This window comes from Ranitomeya imitator, chromosome 4 (genome assembly GCF_032444005.1).
Source record: "Ranitomeya imitator isolate aRanImi1 chromosome 4, aRanImi1.pri, whole genome shotgun sequence".
Taxonomy (NCBI): Eukaryota; Metazoa; Chordata; class Amphibia; order Anura; family Dendrobatidae; genus Ranitomeya; species Ranitomeya imitator.
Genome location: NC_091285.1, coordinates 409,940,461 through 409,959,392, shown reverse-complemented (window position 1 = coordinate 409,959,392; position 18,932 = coordinate 409,940,461). Strand labels below are relative to the sequence as shown.

The following is an 18,932-nucleotide window of genomic DNA, read 5'->3' as shown; positions in this document are numbered from 1 at the left end:
GAATAGACTGATGGGAGCAGTAGTCCCATCAGCCGACGCCTTTGACCGGAGGTAAACTTTTGCTCAGAATACATTACATACAGATCATGAAAAATGGAGATGCTACGGATCTCGGAAAATGGTGACTTTTTTTTCTTAGAAACTTTTTTTTTTTTCACCACTTAAATAAAAAAGAACCTATACATGTTTGGTATCTACGAACTAATAATGTCCTGGAGAATTATAATGGCAGGTCAGTTTTTGCATTTAGTAAACATGGTAAAAAAAAAAAAAAAAGAAGAGTATACAGACATTACAGCATGGGATCACAGCTTTTTCTTTTGGTGAGCAAGTATTTCCCTGCCTGTTTTTAAAAAATGTTTTACCTTAACCCCTTATTGACGGAGCCAAATTTTAAAAATCTGACCAGTGTCACTTTCTGTGGTAATAACTCTGGAACGCTTCAACAAATTCCAGTGATTTTGAGAATGTTTTTTCGTGACACATTATACTTTATGATAATGCTAAATTTAGGTTTATATGCTTAGTATTTATTTATAAAAAAAATATCAGAAATTTGACAAAACGTAATTTTTTTTGCAATTTTCAAATTTTGAACGATTATCCCTTTAATTCAGAGAGTCATACCACACAAAAACATTAATAAATAACATTTCCCACATGTCTTCATTACATCAGCACCATTTGTAAAATGTTATTTTATTAGCATTTTAGGAAGTTCACAAATGTAGCAGTAAATGTTCATTTTTTCAAGGAAATTTACAAAAAAACTTTTTTAGGGACTTATCCAGGTTTGAAGTGACTTTAGGGGTCCTATATATTAGAAAACCCTCAAAACTGATACCATTTTAAAAACAACACCTCCTGAGATACTGCAAACTGCTGTCAGGGAGTCTATTAGCCCTTAGGGTGCTTTTCAGGAATTAATACAAATTGGCATGATAGGAATGAAAAAGTTGATTTTTACCACCTAAATGTCGCTGACTTTTTAACAGGTCAGTGTGTCCGGCAGACTCTAAGGCCGCTATTTGGTCATGAATTACCAGGGCAAACATCAGGATCATCATGATCTCAGGGTGCTGATGGGGATAAAGAAGGAGAAGCCACCCTCTTTTAAACATTTATATGATAAAGTCATTATTGACAGCAGCATCTAAGGTGTTAAACAGATATGGACGGTGATGACACTGATCATGGCTGATGCAGCAACTTGTGAGCTATAGTGTACAGCCGACAGCTGCTGTATTGTCACCTGTATGGCGATCATATTCTCTTATATCTCAGGTCAGTTAAAAGACGCATCGGCGGTCATTAAGGGGTTAAAGAAAGAATTCTTTGCAATCCTGTGCTGTAATGTCTGTATACTTTTTCACTTCCTCCCCTGCCCAGGAGCTGTGGTATGATCACACATCTCAGCACAGAAATATAAAAAAAAAACCAAAACATCCTATTGTGGAAAATATTATTCCAAAATCTATTGATTAAAATGAACTTTGTTAGTGTGACAATCCCTTTAACTACTCTTTTAGCTTGCTTCCAGATTAGGCTACTTTCACACTAGCGTCGGAATCTGCCCGTCGCAATGCGTCGGGCCGAGATTCCGTCGCTAGCGTTTGATGCGCCGCACAACGGGTGCAGCGGATACATTTCTCCGGCGCATCCGATGCCCCATTGTGAGGTGCGGGGAGGTGGGGGCGGAGTTGCAGCCGCGCATGCGCGGTCGGAAAAAGCTGTCCGTCGGCAGCAAAAAGCGTTAAATTTAACGTTTTTTGCTCCCGGCGGTCCACCACAACACGGCGCAACCGTCGCACGACGGTTGCTACGTGTGGCAATGCGTCACAAATGTTAATCTATGGGGCAAAAACGCATCCTGCAAACAACTTTGCAGGATGCGTTTTTTGCCATAAACGACGCATTGCGACGTATTGCAAAAAACGCCAGTGTGAAATTAGCCTTAGGTGCGCACTAATTTGATGACAGGTGGTTTGGGACTTCTAAAAAACCCAACAGACATGTAGCTTTAGTCGTCTGTGCCAAGTGACTTTCTAAACTGGGTAGTGGAGAGTCAGGCATCCATTTGCTGGTCATTTTGAGTTGCCCCACTAGGTAACACAGAAAAAAAAGTCAGGTAGTGTCGCCCCTCCCTTTTGTTTGGATCTCTGTAAGGTACACCGTTTAAGTTTGGGTCTTGTGCTGCCCCACGTGAACGTAGACATTAATGAGTTAAGAGTTGAAAAGAATGATTTACTGTGCGGTGTTGAAGGGTATAGCTAAATTTGGGAACCAGAACCATTTTAATTAAATGAATCTGTCCAGAGATCGATAGTGGCAATTTGCTCCACTGATTGAATTTATACTTTGCATAGTCTAACAAAGGGGAGATATTAGATGAAGACAGTTTTTACTGTCCTCTATATAATGGATTTAGAATCTGAATGTTGCGTATGGAGCCTATGGGAGCTTAGCCATTCCAATCCATTTTCACTGGAGGGGTTGGATATGGTATATGGCTTTCCAGCTTCTCGCAATTTAAGTTCAATATCTATGTCCTCCTTAGTTGTGACTCTAAATATATGAAATTGCTGAGGATAGACAAACTCTAAGGTATGCTTTTAATGTATCCCAGAATAGACTGATATTACGAGGCTCTGGGTGTGTCGCTATAAAGCAGTCAAGCTGATTTGTTATTCTGTCATATGGGCCAATTAGCTTAAGCCAAAATTAGTTTAATTTCCATAGAGGTTAGTGCACAGTCTGATCAAATTTAAGATTGAGAACCACCGAGTTATGATCCGAAATACCCCTATTCCAATGGTCCACACTTTCTACCCAAAGCAATTCCACCTTTTCATTTACCATGCTCACTACATAGCAAGACTGACTTTTGAGTCCTGAGCTGACATTTTTATTGACAAATTTGGGGTAGAGCCTATGTTTTGATGGCCTCTTATTGCAATGTTGGGGTGAACCAAAAACAATTCTGGCCATTTATTTTTTATTATGTTTACTGTTTTGATTAATTTATTTTAGATTTTGATAAATCGTACATTTTCTGAGAGCGGCAATACCAAAATGTGTATTTTTAGGTTTACTCTCATAGCTTTCTATGAGTGAAACATTATGCAAAACGCAGAAAGAATTGACTTGCTGCAGTTTTTTTTTTTTTGAATGAGCAGTTTTCCCATTTAATCAGAAAAAATAGCAATCATGTGCATGAGATTTGTTTAAATCTATAGTTTTTGCTGGTAATATAAAATTCAGCATTTAATTTGCATAAAAATAGTATAAAAAATGTGTCAAATATGCGTCTCTGTCTCTTCAGCACATTATACCCCTTAAGTCCTTACCTTTAATCCTTTCAAAGAGGTATTCTTGATTTGGAGTGATGTCCAGGTACTGAACAATAACATTGAGTGAAGGGATTAGCGGTGCCTTTACAATAGCTGCTTGCTTTAAACTGCTAATACTGGACTCTAGATATAAACACAAACAAATTCTGCATCTTACAGGGTGTACTATAAGTCAGGTATACATTTTACATTGATCTCATGCTCCACATTCAACATGATGAATTTTAAACTACAGACCAATTATCTAGAAGGCCCAATACTACATATACAGTCATGAGAAACAAAGTACCCAGACTTTGAATTCATTAGTATTATGTATCAGGACAAGACAACACAGCCAACCACAGATTAACACCACGTGACAAATTACATTTACATTACAAGTCATTAAAAACTAGACCAAAATGCAGAAGAAATACATAATCATACAATATATTTTTATCCCTTCTAAAAAATACTCTTCAAAATGAAAACCTCAATATCTTAGAAAAAAAAAAGAATAAAAAGATAAACACGACACTTAACCAGTTCAAGACCGGGTCATTTATGCCCGTTCCTAATAAGGCGCATGTGTTTATTTTCATCAATGCGGAGGAAGACGTAGTAAATACCTCAAATTAGAAATGTAGTATAGTTCTTTTGATCAGCTATGTCTCTTTCCTCATGTGCAGGCATTGCAGTCGCTTATGTATACATGGTTACAGACATATAATGATAGTTGCTAGTAGTTGTAACAATGGACACATACCCCATTTGCAGGGTACTGCAGTAGCTTAAGAGAACTAAACTACCATATGTATTCGAGTATAAGCCGAGATTTCAGCCCATTTTTTTAGGCTGAAAGTGCCTTTCTCGGCTTATACAGTCATTGTCCCAGGGGGTTGGCGGGGGAGGCGGAGTGGCAGCTGTCCATCATACTCCCCTGCTCCCGGCACTTCTTTGCATGTCCCTGCTTCTCCAGCGCCCGCAGCTCTTCCTGTGTGACGCAACTCCACTCCCATAAGGGTGGAGCGCATTACTTTAACCCCTTTCTGACATTAGACGTACTATCCCGTCGAGGTGACCCGGGCCCGTATGACGGTCGACGGGATAGTACGATGAGTGCGATCAGCCGCGCTCATGGGGGGTGCGCGGCCGGGTGTCAGCTGATTATCACAGCCCCCGGCACATTAACCCCTGGAACACGGCGATCAAACATGATCGCAGCGTTCCTGTGGCATAGGAAAGCATCGCGTGTTGTTCTGAAGGTCTCCTCCGTTCTCTTCCCTGCAGGCCCCGGATCCAAGATGGCCATGGGGGTCCTTCCTGGTCCTGCAGGGAGGTGGCTTGCGAGCACCTGCTGAGATCTGACAATATATAATGATGGCCCACCCTGGGACAAAGTAAAAAAATTAAATAAAAAAAAAAAAAATCACACTGTGTAAAAATACTTTAAAAAAAATTCCTAAATACATTAAAAAATAGGGATTTTTGTGTACTCACCGTAAAATCCTTTTCTCCGAGCCATTCATTGGGGGACACAGACCATGGGTGTATGCTGCTGCCACCAGGAGGCTGACACTAAGTAATACAAAGAAAAAGTTAGCTCCTCCCCTGCAGTATACACCCTCCTGCTGGCTCCCAGCTAACCAGTTCGGTGCAAAAGCAGTAGGAGATCAATAACGACATATAAGCGTAAAGCATGTCACATTATATATAAGAGTATAACATATCAAAAGATAAAAACAAAGCATAAGCTAATAACAGGGTGGGAGCTGTGTCCCCCAATGAATGGCTCGGAGAAAAGGATTTTACGGTGAGTACACAAAAATCCCTATTTCTCCTTCGCCTCATTGGGGGACACAGACCATGGGACGTCCCAAAGCACATGGACGTCCCAAAGCAGTCCCTGGGTGGGGACAACATCACTTCAGGCCGTGTAGCCGCTACTTACAAGTGCGCCACCGCGGCCTGCAAAGTCCACCTGCCCAGACTCACATCTGTGGAAGTGAGTGAATTATAGTGCTTCAAGAATGCATGCGGCCTGGAGGAATTCGCAAGCCTGCGGTCGTGCTTGCCGACGTCTGGCGCCTAGAGCCCTCAGACAGGGAGTTAGGCTGGCATCTAGCGCGAAAGGACTCCTGGATGGAGAAAAGAATCCACCAGGCTAACGTGCCCGAAGAAAAACGGCTAAACCCTTCCTGCGACCGTCAGGAAGCCTACTTACCATCGAAAAACCCGAGTAAAATGTCCAACCTTTGGAAGGACGTCGTCCTCGATACGTACCCACTCGGAGCACTCGCTTCTTCCAGATCATGGAGAACCCATTCCGCTTTGTGGGCTAGAGCCGAAGGAGATGAGAGGATGATGCCCCTGCAACAGTGGAGATATAATACCCCTTGGCAACGAGGGAAGGGGATGGCTAGAGGGCAACCTTGCCTTGAAGGTAATAAGGAAAAAAGATAAAGAACAGAGCATCGAGATCTGAAGACTCATCAGGAGGACAAGAACGCAGAGAAAGAAGGGGAGAGACCCTCCCTGATAGAAAAGTCTATCCGGATCAGAAAAGGAGTCCACTGTAAGATGCCCAGGACCATTAAGGTCCCACGGATTTAACGGTACGCGGTAGGGAAGAACTACAGGTTGGGGCCTGCAAGAAAGACCATATTTCCAGCTTGAGACAATAAGCCGGAAAAATACTAGTACCGCAAGAGAGAAAAAAAAAAAAAAAAAAACCTGACATGGTCAGTGCGGGTCTCCCGGGATCACTGGGGCCCTACCCGCTTCCGAAAAGGATTCAGACGTAGTGGAAGAGGGGTTATGGAAATTGGTACCATGGAAGAATAGATCATGCACTGCAATGGTCTTGGATCGCGAGGCCAAACCATGAACTGGAGTACATTGGCGTTCAGTTTGGACGCCATCCGAACTACCTCTGGAGTACTCCAGTGAAGGCAGGTCCGATGGAAGATTTCCGAGTGAAGTTCCCACTCACTTGAGGAAAAGCCCGGACGGCTGAATATGTCTGCCGCCCAGTGTTCTACTCCAGGGAATGTACTGTTGAGATCACCGAAGATAGAACTCGGCCCATCAGAGAGTGCGAGGTACCTTAGCCATGGCGCTTGACTGAGGGTACTTGCTAGATGGCTAACTTGGGGCACAGCCGAGGCATTATCCAACTGAAGACCCGCCAGAAGGCAGAGGGCCTGCTGAAGGAATAGCCGTACCGTTCGGATCTACAGAGAGATGATCGGGAGAAGAAAACTGGCAATGGTATCTCCCAATAGCCCTTGGGCCAGGAGAAGGCTCTGGAAGAGAAAGGAGCTCAGAGACTACCCTTTGAGAGCCTGATTGACTTGCAGAAAACGAGCGCAGCGAAGGAAACTGCTTCCGTAGATGTCCTTTCCCTCAGAACCCTCCTAGCGAATTGAAAGAACCGAGGGAATGAGAGATCGAGTGCGCAAGCTCCCTGTAGAAGGGCCACGACCTAGACCCGAGAGAGAATAACCATCCTTCTTGGGCAGGATCATCCTCAAAGAGGATCTGCTGGGCTGAGAATGAGGAAAGAAAACTTGTCTAAGTTTAGCTGCTAGCCCAATAGAGAGGTAATTGCAAGTGATATGGACGACTCAGCGTAGTCCTAGGAGAGCGGCTACAAAGTCGACCAAATAGGGCAGGACGACCATGCTTCTAAGGTGCAAGAAGAACATGACAACCGCCATGACCCTTGCGACCACTCTGGTGTGGTAGCCAGGCAGAAGGGCCAGGTCGTGAAAATACTGTTCGCGAATGGAAAGGCGAAGAGATTATAGTAGAGAGGAGAAATAGGTATGTGAGGGTAAGAATCCCGAATGACGATGGATGCCAGAAAACAACCACGTTTCTCTGTTGAAGTGGCTGAGCGGAGGAACTCCATCCGAAAAAAGAAAGGGCCCTGTCAAAGGTTGTTAGAAGTTTGGGGTCCAGGAATGGAGATACTTTTCATTCCCTCCATTTTGGAACCAAGATCCCTTAGATCTAGACTGTCCTGGCCAATGCTTCCACTGCTGGTTGAGCCTGAAGAAGAGATACGATCCCTTGCTAGTCTCCCGCTCAGAAGATTTGATTGGCCAGCTATACTGTGGAACGAAGTAGATAAGGTCTGGGACCCGGAGACTTTCATTCTCTCCCTTTGGTCAAGCAACCCATGTGGCGGCTAAGGAAGGGTAGAGCGCTGAACCCGAAACCACAAGACGGAACGAACTAGATTTGCTATCCGACCGTCTGTGGAATCTTAATTGATGATACACCGGCCAGGATACTGGTAGGAATACCGCAAGAAATTCTGCCCGGCGAGTCTGCCAAGTGACAGAATGCGGGACTGTAACCAGCAGGTCTCTGCCATCGTCGTGCAGAGAAGAAAATAAGGAAAAACCTCGATCCACCATCTTCTTAACAGGGAAGTGGAGAGGAATCAACCACTTTCTTGCATCTGATACAAAGGGGGGAAAAACCTCCCTGTTGGGACGCCACAAATGTGGACGCCACATCCCCAGAATTGAGGTTTCCGAGTGGACAGGGCAGGTTGTGGCGATAGACCTGGATGCAGAAGAAGATACATGGAGGCGACACTCCGTGTGCTCGTCTGTTGAAGGTGTGGGGGGAAATCGGAGCCAGGGACCCGTCGCCCATAAAATTCCGACCAGGTATGGTATCCTACTTAGAGGTCTTCTAGTGCATCACCGTCAAATGTTGATGGAGATTTTCTAGAACCTGTACGTTTTTCTAGAATACTTGCGGCCCCTGCTAGCCGACGGCTCCCATTGTAGGAGAGGGAGCATGTGAGTGCTCCAGAGCTCAGTTAGGGTGACCAGCTTAGGATAGATGATGTGCCCTTAAGACCAGTAAATACTGGTCATGCGCCTTTAAGGCTAGGGGTTACTGGCCATGAGCCTTTAAGACAAGGGAATACTGGTCTTGTGCCTTTTGTAAGATGACATACTGTTCATGTGCCTTTAAAAGCAGGGCATGCTGAAATCCAGGAGATAATGGTCATGTGCCCTTAAAACCAGGGTATGCTGGTCATTTGCGTTTAAGACCAGGGCGTACTGGTCCTGAGCCTTTAAGTCCAGGGCATAATGGTCACGTGCCTTAAAGACCAGGGCATACTGGTCGTGTGCCTTTAAAAGCCAGGGCATACTGGACATGAGCCTTTAAGACCAGGGCATACTGGTCATGTGCCTTGAAAACCAGGACGTACTAGTCATGTGCCTTTAAGACCAGGGCATACTGGTTATTGCGTTTAAGACCAGGGGATACTGGTCACGTGCCTTTAAGACCAGGGCATACTGGTCATGGCCTTGAAAAACCAGGACGTACTAGTCATGTGCCTTTAAGACCAGGGCATACTGGTTATAGCGTTTAAGACCAGGGCATACTGGTCACGTGCCTTTAAGACCAGGAAATACTGGTCACGTGCCTTTAAGACAAGGGCATACTGGTCATGTGCCTTTAAGACCAGGGAATACTGGACACGTGTCTTTAGACCAGGGGATACTGGTCACGAGTCTATAAGACCAGGGCATGCTGGTCACGTGCCTTTAAGACCAGGAATACTGGTCATGAAAGGAATGTTGGAACAAGTGCCTTAAAGACCAGCAAAGCTGGTAATGTGCCTTTAAGAACAAGAATGCTGGTCATGCTCCTTTAAGACCAGGGATGCTGGTCATGTGCCTTTAAGACGAGGGCATACTTGCCATGTGCCTTTAAGACCAGTGCCTACTGGCCCTGTGCCTTTAAGACCAGGGCATACTGGCCTGATTAAGTACTAAGGAAAAGGAGACCGGCTTCTGGCAGAGCAGAGAATGCTGGGGATGTGACCCTTTTAAAACTAGGGGACCCTTAAGACCAGGGAATGCTGGTCCTGGGTTTAATAAAAAGGCATGGAAAGCTGGGGATGCACCTATGGGCCCAGCGACTACCGGGCAGAGTATTAAATACCAGGGAATGAGTCACCAGGGAATGAGTCACCAGGGAATGAGTCACCAGGGAATGAGTCATGAGAGCTTCATTGCTGGGAACTCACAGCTCTCGGTTTGCAAGCCTGCACACTGTACTATACATTCTGTAGTGTGCAGGAGCACCAGAGATTGCAGCCTTAAGTATATAAAAAAACAGGGAAAGCTAGTCCCTTAATGCTGCCGGGATGCATGCCGGGGGAGGGAAAATATTGGGGCGATTCACCTTACTCAGGTTCTGAGTCCCCCGTCTGGAATAGCGCTGACTTCAGCGCTGAAAAACCGCCGGCCGCAGCCCCCTCCAGAAGAAATAGTGACCGCAATGGAGGAGGAAGAAGATGGCCGCCGAGATCTCGTCTGGAACGAGAAGCGCCTGAATAGGGGGGCGGAGCCGCTAGAAGGAAGCAAGCGGTGGGCGGGGCTTCCCAGGATGCGGCCTAAACAGGGCCGAAGCCGGGGACTAAATTTATGGCTTCGGCCGGCGCGCACCCGCAGACTGAGGAGAAAAGTGCCGCGAAGCTCTGTGGGGACCCAGTCGCTATGGAGCCCTCCTCTGACCGCCGTAAAACCCAAATCTCACGGAGCACTTACCCCAATATGGAGGGGGTGGCAGATGCTGCAGGTAGGAGCTGTGCCTGGGTAGATAGGCCGGTGCAGGGTTGGGGAGCCTCCATCCACCATCCCTGCAGAAGAGGGGTGGAGAGGAACCGTCTGCCTCCTTCCATCATCCGCTTTTTCAGTGGTGATGCAGTGGGGGCTGCTCGGACGCCACGCTGGAAGGTGCCTCTGTACAGCCGAGGGTAAAACCTGGTGGACAGGGCTGAATGTCCGGCAATAGACCTGGCTGCAGAAGAGGATACTGAAGGTGAAACTCCAGTGCTTGTCTGATAAGGGAGGGGGGAGATCGGTGCCCTTGAAGGGGCCCGTCGCCCCTAAAATCAGCTCAGGCAGTGGCTTCCCACGTCGCAGGAGAGGATACGGAGAGGTAAAACTCCCGTGCTCGCCTGTTGATGGTTCGAGGAGATCGGAACATGAAAGAATCCGTCGCCCCATTCGACCGTAGTAAAAAGTAAAAAACGGTAAAAAAGAGTTCTTTGGGTCTGAATAGCAGACCCGTCCGTGTGCCTCCTACGGACACTAAGCAAGAACTGGTTAGCTGGGAGCCAGCAGGAGGGTGTATGCTGCAGGGGAGGAGCTAACTTTTTCTTTGTATTACTTAGTGTCAGCCTCCTGGTGGCAGCAGCATACACCCATGGTCTGTGTCCCCCAATGAGGCGAAGGAGAAAGTATTATTCCAATAATTACATTTCTTTATGTAAATAAAAAAAACAATAAAAGTACACATTTAGTATCGCTGCGTCCATAACGACCTGATCTATAAAATTGTCCCACTAGTTAACCCCTTCAGTGAACACCGTAAAAAAAAAAAAAAAAGAGGCAAAACACAATGCTTTATCATTCCGCTGAACAAAAAGTGGAATAACACGCGATCAAAAAGACGGATATAAACATGGTGCCGCTGAAAAAGTCATCTTGTCCCGCAAAACACGAGCTGCCATACAGAGTCCTCAGCGAAAAAAAAAAAAGTTATGGCTTTATTCTGAAGGCTATTCAAAAATAATTATTTTTATATAAAATAGTTTTTATTCTATAAAAGTGCCAAAACATAAAAAGCGATATAAATGAGATATCGCTGTAATCGTACTAACACGAAGAGTAAAACGGCTTTATCAATTTTACCAAAAGCGTAGCGTTATTAATGCTCCCCCTCCCCCCAAAAGAAATTCACGAATTGCTGGTTTTTGCTCATTCTGCCTAACAAAAGTCAGAATAAAAAGCAATCACAAAACGTCATGTGTCCGAAAATGGTACCAATAAAAATGTCAACTCGTCCCGAAAAAAAGACCTCACATGAATCTGTGGACCACAATATGGAAAAATTATGGCTCTCAAGATGTGGAGACGCAAAATAGGGATTTTTGTGTACTCACCGTAAAATCCTTTTTTTTCCGAGCCATTCATTGGGGGACACAGACCGTGGGTGTATACTGCTGCCACTAGGAGGCTGACACTAAGTAATACCAAGAAAGTTAGCTCCTCCCCTGCAGCATACACCCTCCTGCTGGCACTCAGCTAACCAGTTCGGTGCAAAAGCAGTAGGAGATCAATAACAACATAACACATAAGCATGTCATATTATATATGAGAGTATAGCATATCAGATCGAGCTTACGGAATGTCATATTATATATAAGAGTATAGCATATCAGATTATAAAAACAAGCATAAGCTAATACCAGGGTGGGAGCTGTGTCCCCCAATGAATGGCTCGGAGAAAAGGATTTTACGGTGAGTACACCAAAATCCCTAATTCTCCTTCGCCTCATTGGGGGACACAGACCGTGGGACGTCCCAAAGCAGTCCCTGGGTGGGGACAACATCAGATCAGGCCCTGTGTAACCGCTACTTACAAGTGCGCCACCGCGGCCTGCAGAGGCCGCCTGCCCAGACTCACATCTGTGGAAGTGTGGGAATTATAGTGCTTCAAGAATGCATGCGGACTGGATGAATCCGCAAGCTTGCAGGCGTGCATTGCCGATGCCTGGTGCCTAGAACCCTTGGAGATAGGCGGACATCTAGCACGGAAGGACTCCTGGATGGTGAAAAGAATCCACCATGCTATCATGGCCGATGAAACGGCTAAACCCTTCCTGAAAACATCAGGAAGCCTTCCTCTTACCGTCAGGAAGCCCAAATAAAGTGTCCAACCTTTGGAAGGATGCCGTCCTCGAGACGTACCTACTCAGAGCACTCACTTCGTCCAGAATATGGGGAACTCATTCCATTTTGTGGACTGGTGCCGAAAGAGATGAGGGAAGAACTATGCCCTCATAACAGTGGTAATACAATGCCACCTTGGTAACAAGGGATGGGGATGGCCTGAGGACAACCTTGACTTGAAGGTAATAAGGGAAAAAAAAAGTCTGAAAGAGCAAGGAGCTAGCTCAAGACTCGTCAGAGTGAGGATATCGCAGAGAAAAAAAGGGGTGAACTTCCCTGATAGTAAAGTCTGCCTGGATGAAAAGGAGTCTACTGTAAAACTCCTAGGACCATTAAGGACCCGATGATCTAACGGCATGCGATAGGGAAGAACTACATGTGAACACTCTCTGTGAGAAAGTCCCTAATCGCAGTTTTGCTGCAGTAAGGCAGGAAGATACTAGCTCCGCAAACAAAAACTGACGTAGTCAGTGCGGATCTCGGAGGATCACTGGTGCCCTTTCTGCATCCGAAAGGCTCTCTGAAGTAGTGGAAGGGGAGTTATGGAAACTGGTACCAAGTCAGAACCAGAGCATGCAGTGCGATGGCCCTTGGATCTCGAGGCCGAACCACGAACTCGAGTACATTGGCATTCAGTCTGGACGCCGTCCGATCTACAACTGGAGAGCTCCGGTGAAGGCAGATCTGATGGAAGACCTTGGGATGAAGTTCCCACTGACTTGAGGCGGAACCCTGACGGCTGAATTTGTTTGCCGTCCAGAGTTCTACTCCTGGGATATATACTGCAGAGATCACCGAATGATAGGTCTCGGCCCATCAGAGAATGTGAGGTACCTCAGTCATGGAGCCTGACCGTGAGTACCTGCTAGATGATTGACGTATGGCAACGCCGTGGCATCATTATCCAATTGAATTCGGATAGGGTGACCCGCCAGAAGGCAGTGGACCTGCTGTAGGACTACCGTTCAGATGTCCAGAGCAATGATAGGGAGAAGACGACTGGCATTGGTAGTTACTAATAACCATTAAACCGGGAGAAAGGCTCTGGATGAAGAAGGAGCTCAGAGACTATCGTCTGAGAGTCTGTCAGACTTGCTGAAAACGAGCAGAGCGAAGGAAACCGCTTCCATTGTCGTCACCATTTTTCCTCAGAACCCTCCTAGCAAATCGAATGAAAAGAGGGGATGAGTAATCAAGTGCGCGAGCTTCCTGTTGAAGGGCCGTGACCTTGTCACGAGGGGGAATTACCATCCTTCTGGAAGTGTGCAGGATCATCCTCATAAAGGATATCTGCTGGGCTGGAAATGAGGAGAACTTGTCTAAGTTTAGCTGCCAGCCTAGGTGGGAGGGTATCGCAAGTGATATAGACGACTCAGCGTAGTCCTGGAAGGGCGGCTAGACAGTCGACCAAACAGGGCAGGATGAGCACGCCTCAAGGATGCAAGAGAAACATGACACCCGCCATGACCCTTGCGAACACTCTGGGTGCGGATGACTTGAATGCTGTTCACGAATGGAAAAGCGAAGGAATTTTTGAAGAGGGTAAGCATCCCGAATGTCGATGGATGCTGAAAACTGCACCTTTTTCTGTTGAAGTAATGGCTGAGTGGAGGAACTCCATCCGAAGAAGGAGGACCATGTCAAAGGTTGTTAGAAGTCTGAGGTCCAGGGTCGGTGTTACTTTTCGTTCCCCTTTTAAGAAACCAAGATCGCTTAGATCTTGTCAGTCTCCCGCTCAAAAGATTTGATTGGCCAGTTGTTACTGGTGTGAATCAAGGTAGTTAAGGTCTCCAGCCAGGAGACCATGGCTCTAGCAATCCATGTGGCGGCTAGTGAGAATAGAGTGCAGAACCCGAAGCCGCAAGACGGAATGAACCAGATTTGCTATCTGACAGTCCGTGGTATTTTTAACTGATGATACATTGGGCGGGTATACTGGTAGGTATACCACAGGAGATTCTACCCGGTTAATCTGCCCAGTGGCAGAATGTGTGGCTGCATCCAGCAGGTCATAGTCTCTTGCCATCGCCGCTCTCTTGATGGTGCAGAGATAAAAATTAGGAACGCTCGATCCATCAACCTCTTACCAGGGAAGTGGAGAGGAATTGTACGGCTTCTTGCATCATCCGCTAAATAGTGGTGATGCAGAGGGGGGTGCTCGTACGCCAAAAAGGGTGCCTCTGTACATCCACAGAGTTCAGGTCTCCGGGTGGACAGGACAGGTTGTCTGGCGTTAGGCCTGGGTGCAGAGAGGAAACACGGAGACGACACTCCGTGTGCTCCTCTCTTGATAGTGTGGGGAGATCGTTGCCCTTTAAAGGACCAGTCCCCCTTAAAATCTGGCCAGGCATGGCATCCCACGTAGAGGCTTCTGTCCCGTGAATCACTAATCCGGACTGAATGGCAAATGCTCTACGAGGGAGTTTAGTCACCTTATGAGGGACACTGTGTAGTCTAGAGCAGAGCCAGAGTCTTCGTCAATGTACCGAGATTGGTTTCTCCTCTCTGAAGCTCTGGCAAGTTCAGTCAATATCCGATCCATATTCAGAGCCTAGTTGTCATCAAATCATTGGTGAGGGAGCAGGAAACAAAAACTTCTGTTTTCTAGATGCCTGTATGTTTATAGACGCCTGTACGTTTCTAGAATACTTGCGGCCCCTGCTAGCCGACGGCTCCCATGTAGGATAGGGACCATGTATATCGGTCCTGCGAGCACCACGAGCCACAGAGTGTACACGGAGGGATTCAATCTCTTGGTCAGAGAACCATGGATTGCGATCAGTGACGAAGTCCACTAAGGGGAACTAGGTACTCTGGGATAAGCTGGGGTCAGCGGCGGAGGGCTCCTCGGATTGATCATGCGCCCTTAAGACCAGGGAATACTGGTCATGCGCCTTTAAGACCAGGGAATACTGGTCATGCGCCTTTAAGAACAGAATACTGGACATGCACCTTTAAGACCAAGGAATACTGGATATGCACCTTTAAGACCAGGGAATACTGGTCGTGTGTTTTTAAGAATAGGGAATACTGGTCATTGTCCCTTTATACTTGTCGAGGAACTGGTCGGGTACTGATGTAGAGTCGATGTGCCCCTTTAATGCAGAAACCGTTGTCCCAGCGTGGGCTGGCCAGGTGGACCAAGATGACCATCGGGAGTTGCAGAGTTGATAAAAATCTCGCAGAGAGCGAGAAGTGCCAATTCGGGGGGCGGAGCCACAGACACTATGTTGAATAGTCCCAAGCCGGGGCCTAAATTTCTGTAGCCAGCAGGCGACACCAGCAGTAGAAGTGAGGGGCGTTCCAGGCGAGAAGCGCCAGAAAAGAGGACAAAGCCGCCTTAGGGTGCCATAGTGCAGGCAAGGCTTCCGGGATGCGGCCTACACATCGGCCGAAGCCGGGGGCTAAATTTCTGCAGCCGGCCGGTGTACCTCAGGGAGGTGGGCCACAGGGAAGTGGCTGAGGCTGCCTGTCAGCATGTGAATATCCCACTGAAGATGGATCCACTCACCATCGGTGCACGTCCCGGCATGGAGCCGCCACGGATGTGGGTTTCAGCGCTGTTCTGTGCAGCGTGGACGTTGCAGGGATAAACCTCAATCCATCATCCCTTTGTTAGGGAGGTGGAGAGGAACCATTCGCCTCCTTGAGCCATCCACTTTCATAGTAGTGGGACAGTGGGGGCTGCTTGGACGCCATAGAGAGGGGCCTCTGTACATCCACGGAGTTCAGTCCGGGTGGACAGGGCCAGTTGTCCGGCATGAGGCCTGGCTCCATGAGAGGATACATGGAGGCGACACTCCATGTAGTCGCCTGCTGCTGGTGTGGGGAGATCGGGACCATGAAAGGAACCGTCGCCCCCGAAGTGAGCTCAGGCACGGTTTCCCACGTCGCAGGAAAGGGTACGGGGAGGTATACTCGCCGTGCTCGCCTGTTGATGGTTCGGGGGAGATCGGAACCTTGAAAGGATCCGTCGCCCCCTTCACTCCGTTAATTATTTAAAAAAAAAGTACAGAAATGTAAAAAGTAAAATAAAAACATTGGGGTCTGAAACAGACCCGTGTGCCTCCTACAGACACTAAGCAAGTTAGTTAGCTGACTAGCTAACTAGTTAGCTGAGAGCCAGCAGGAGGGTGTATACTGCAGGGGAGGAGCTAACTTTCTTTGTATCACTTAGGCCATGTTCACACGATTCTTTTTTTAATGCGGAATCGCCGCGATTTTCCCACTGCGGGTCCGCAGCTGTTTTCCATGCAGGGTACATTACAATGTACCCTATGGAAAACAGGAACTGCTGTGCCCACATTGCGGAAAATCGCGAAAAAAGCCGCGCTGAATAGCCGCGGTAAAAAAGAAGTACCATGTCACTTCTTTTTGCGGAACTGCAGCGGTTCTGCACACATAGACCTCCATTGTGAGGTCAAACCCGCAGTAAAACCCGCAGATGAAAAAAATATTATTATTATTATTTATTGTTATAGCGCCATTTATTCCATGGCGCTTTACATGTGAGGAGGGGTATACATAATGAAAAACAAGTACAATAAACTTAAACAATACAAGTCATAACTGGTACAGGAGGAATAAGGACCCTGCCCGCGAGGGCTCACAATATCTGCGGGTTTTCTGCGGTTTGTGGTGCAGAACCGCTGCAGTGTGGCTGACCCCCCATGCCCCAATCCCACCCCCCCCATGCTCCGATGCCACCCCCGTGCTCCGACGCCCCCCCCCCCCGTGCCCTCATCTCCCCCCCTTATACTTACCCGGCCTCCCGGTGTCCGTCCGGCCGTCTTCTCCCTGGGCGCCGCCATCTTGCAAAATGGCGGGCGCATGCGCAGTGCGCCCGCCGAATCTGCCGGCCGGCAGATTCGTTCCAAAGTGCATTTTGATCACTGAGATATAACCTATCTCAGTGATCAAAATAAAAAAAAGTAGTAAATGACCCCCCCCCCCCCTTTGTCACCCCCATAGGTAGGGACAATAAAAGAATTAAGAATTTTTTTTTTTTCCAACTAAGGTTAGAATAGGGTTAGGGTTAGGGGTAGGGTTAGGGTATTTTCAGCCATTTTAACCCTAAAAAACTTCCTAGAAAACACACAGACTCTGCATAGAAAACTGCATAAAAAAACGCATAAAAAAACGCATCAAAAAACGCACCAAAAAAAGGACCTGCGTTTTCTGCCAAGAGCTGCGGTTTTTAGTCCTGAAAAAAAAGGAGGGAAATCAGGAACGTGTGAACATAGCCTTAGTGTCAGCCTCCTAGTGGCAGCAGCATACACCCACGGTCTGTGTCCCCCAATGAGGCGAAGGAGAAAACTATTTTTTTTTGCAATAAAAAGCATCTTTTAGCGTCTTTTTGTGTGACAGCTGCTAAACATAAAAACCCGCTATAAAAGCCCGCTATAAAAAGTAAATCAAACCCCCCCTTCATCACCCCCTTAGTTAGGGAAAAATAATAAAATTTAAAAAATGTATTTATTTCCATTTTCCCATTAGGGTTAGGGTTGGGGCTAAAGTTTGGGTTGGAGCTAGAGTTGGGGATAGGGTTTGGATTACGTTTACGGGTGTGTCAGGGTTGGGGGTATTGTTAGGGTTATGGTTGTGATTAGGGTTAGGGGTGTGTTGGGGTTAGGGTTGGAGTTAGAATTGGGGTTTTTCCACTGTTTAGGGACATCAGGGGCTCTGCAAACGCAATCAAAGTCTGTCCTCTAAAACACCACTTCTTCCCTTCCGAGCCCCGACGTGCCCCAAACAGTGGTTCCCCCCACATATGGGGTATCAGCGTACTCAGGACAAACTGGACAACAACTTTTGCGGTCCAATTTCTCCTGTTACCCTTGGGAAAATAAAAATTTGGGGGCTAAAAAATCATTTTTGTGGGAAAAAAATGATTTTTTATTTTCACGGCTCTGCGTTATAAACTTTAGTGAAACACTTGGGGGTTCAAAGTTCTCATAACACCTAGATAAGTTCCTTGGGGGTCTAGTTTCCAATATGGGGTCACTTGTGGGGGGTTTCTACTGTTTAGGTACATCAGGGGCTCTGCAAACGCAACGTGACACCCGCAGACTATTCCATCAAAGTCTGCATTCCAAAGCAGTGCTCCTTCCCTTCCGAGCTCTGCCAAGCACCAAATCGGTGGTTCCCCCTCACATATGGGGTATCAGCATACTCAGGACAAATTGTCCAACAACTTTTGGGACCCAATTTCTCCTATTAAATAAAACAAATTGGATCTGAAGTAATTTTTTTGTGAAAAAAAGTTAAAAGTTCATTTTTTTTTAAACATTCCAAAAATTCCTGTAAAGCACCCGAAGGGTTAATAAACTTCTTAAATATGGTTTTGAGCACCTTGAGGGGTGCAGTTTTTAGAATGGTGTCACTTTTTTGTATTTTCTGTCATATAGACCCCTGAAAGTGACTTCAAATGTGATGTGGTCCCTAAAAAAAAATGGTGTTGTAAAAATGAGAAATCGCTGGTCAATTTTTAACTCTTATAATTCCCTAACAAAAACAATTTTGGTTCCAAAATTGTGCTGATGTAAAGTAGACATGTGGGATAAGTTACTTTTTAAGTATTTTGTGTATGATATCTCTGTGATTTAAGAAAATGTGAAAATTCAAAGTTGGAAAATTGCAAAATTTTCAAATATTTTGCCAAATTTCCATTTTTTTCACAAATAAACACAAGTAATATCAAAGAAATTTTACCACTATCATGAAGTACAATATTTCACGAGAAAACAATGTCAGAACCACTGGGATCCGTTGAAGCATTCCAGAGTTATAACCTCAAATGGACAGCGGTCAGAATTGTAAAAATTAG

The 18,932-nt window shown here is 46.4% G+C and overlaps 1 protein-coding gene across 4 annotated transcripts in view; it reads right to left on the bottom strand.

Moving 5' to 3' along the window:
- TMEM209 (transmembrane protein 209) overlaps nt 1-18,932 on the bottom strand; it is a 136,714-nt gene that overhangs the window by 46,477 nt on the left and 71,305 nt on the right. For all 4 annotated transcript variants that reach the window (XM_069765377.1, XM_069765378.1, XM_069765380.1 and 1 more), the window contains one exon: nt 3,348-3,473. In XM_069765377.1, coding sequence (XP_069621478.1) covers nt 3,348-3,473 — 126 coding nt within the window. The remainder of the gene's footprint in view (nt 1-3,347; nt 3,474-18,932) is intronic.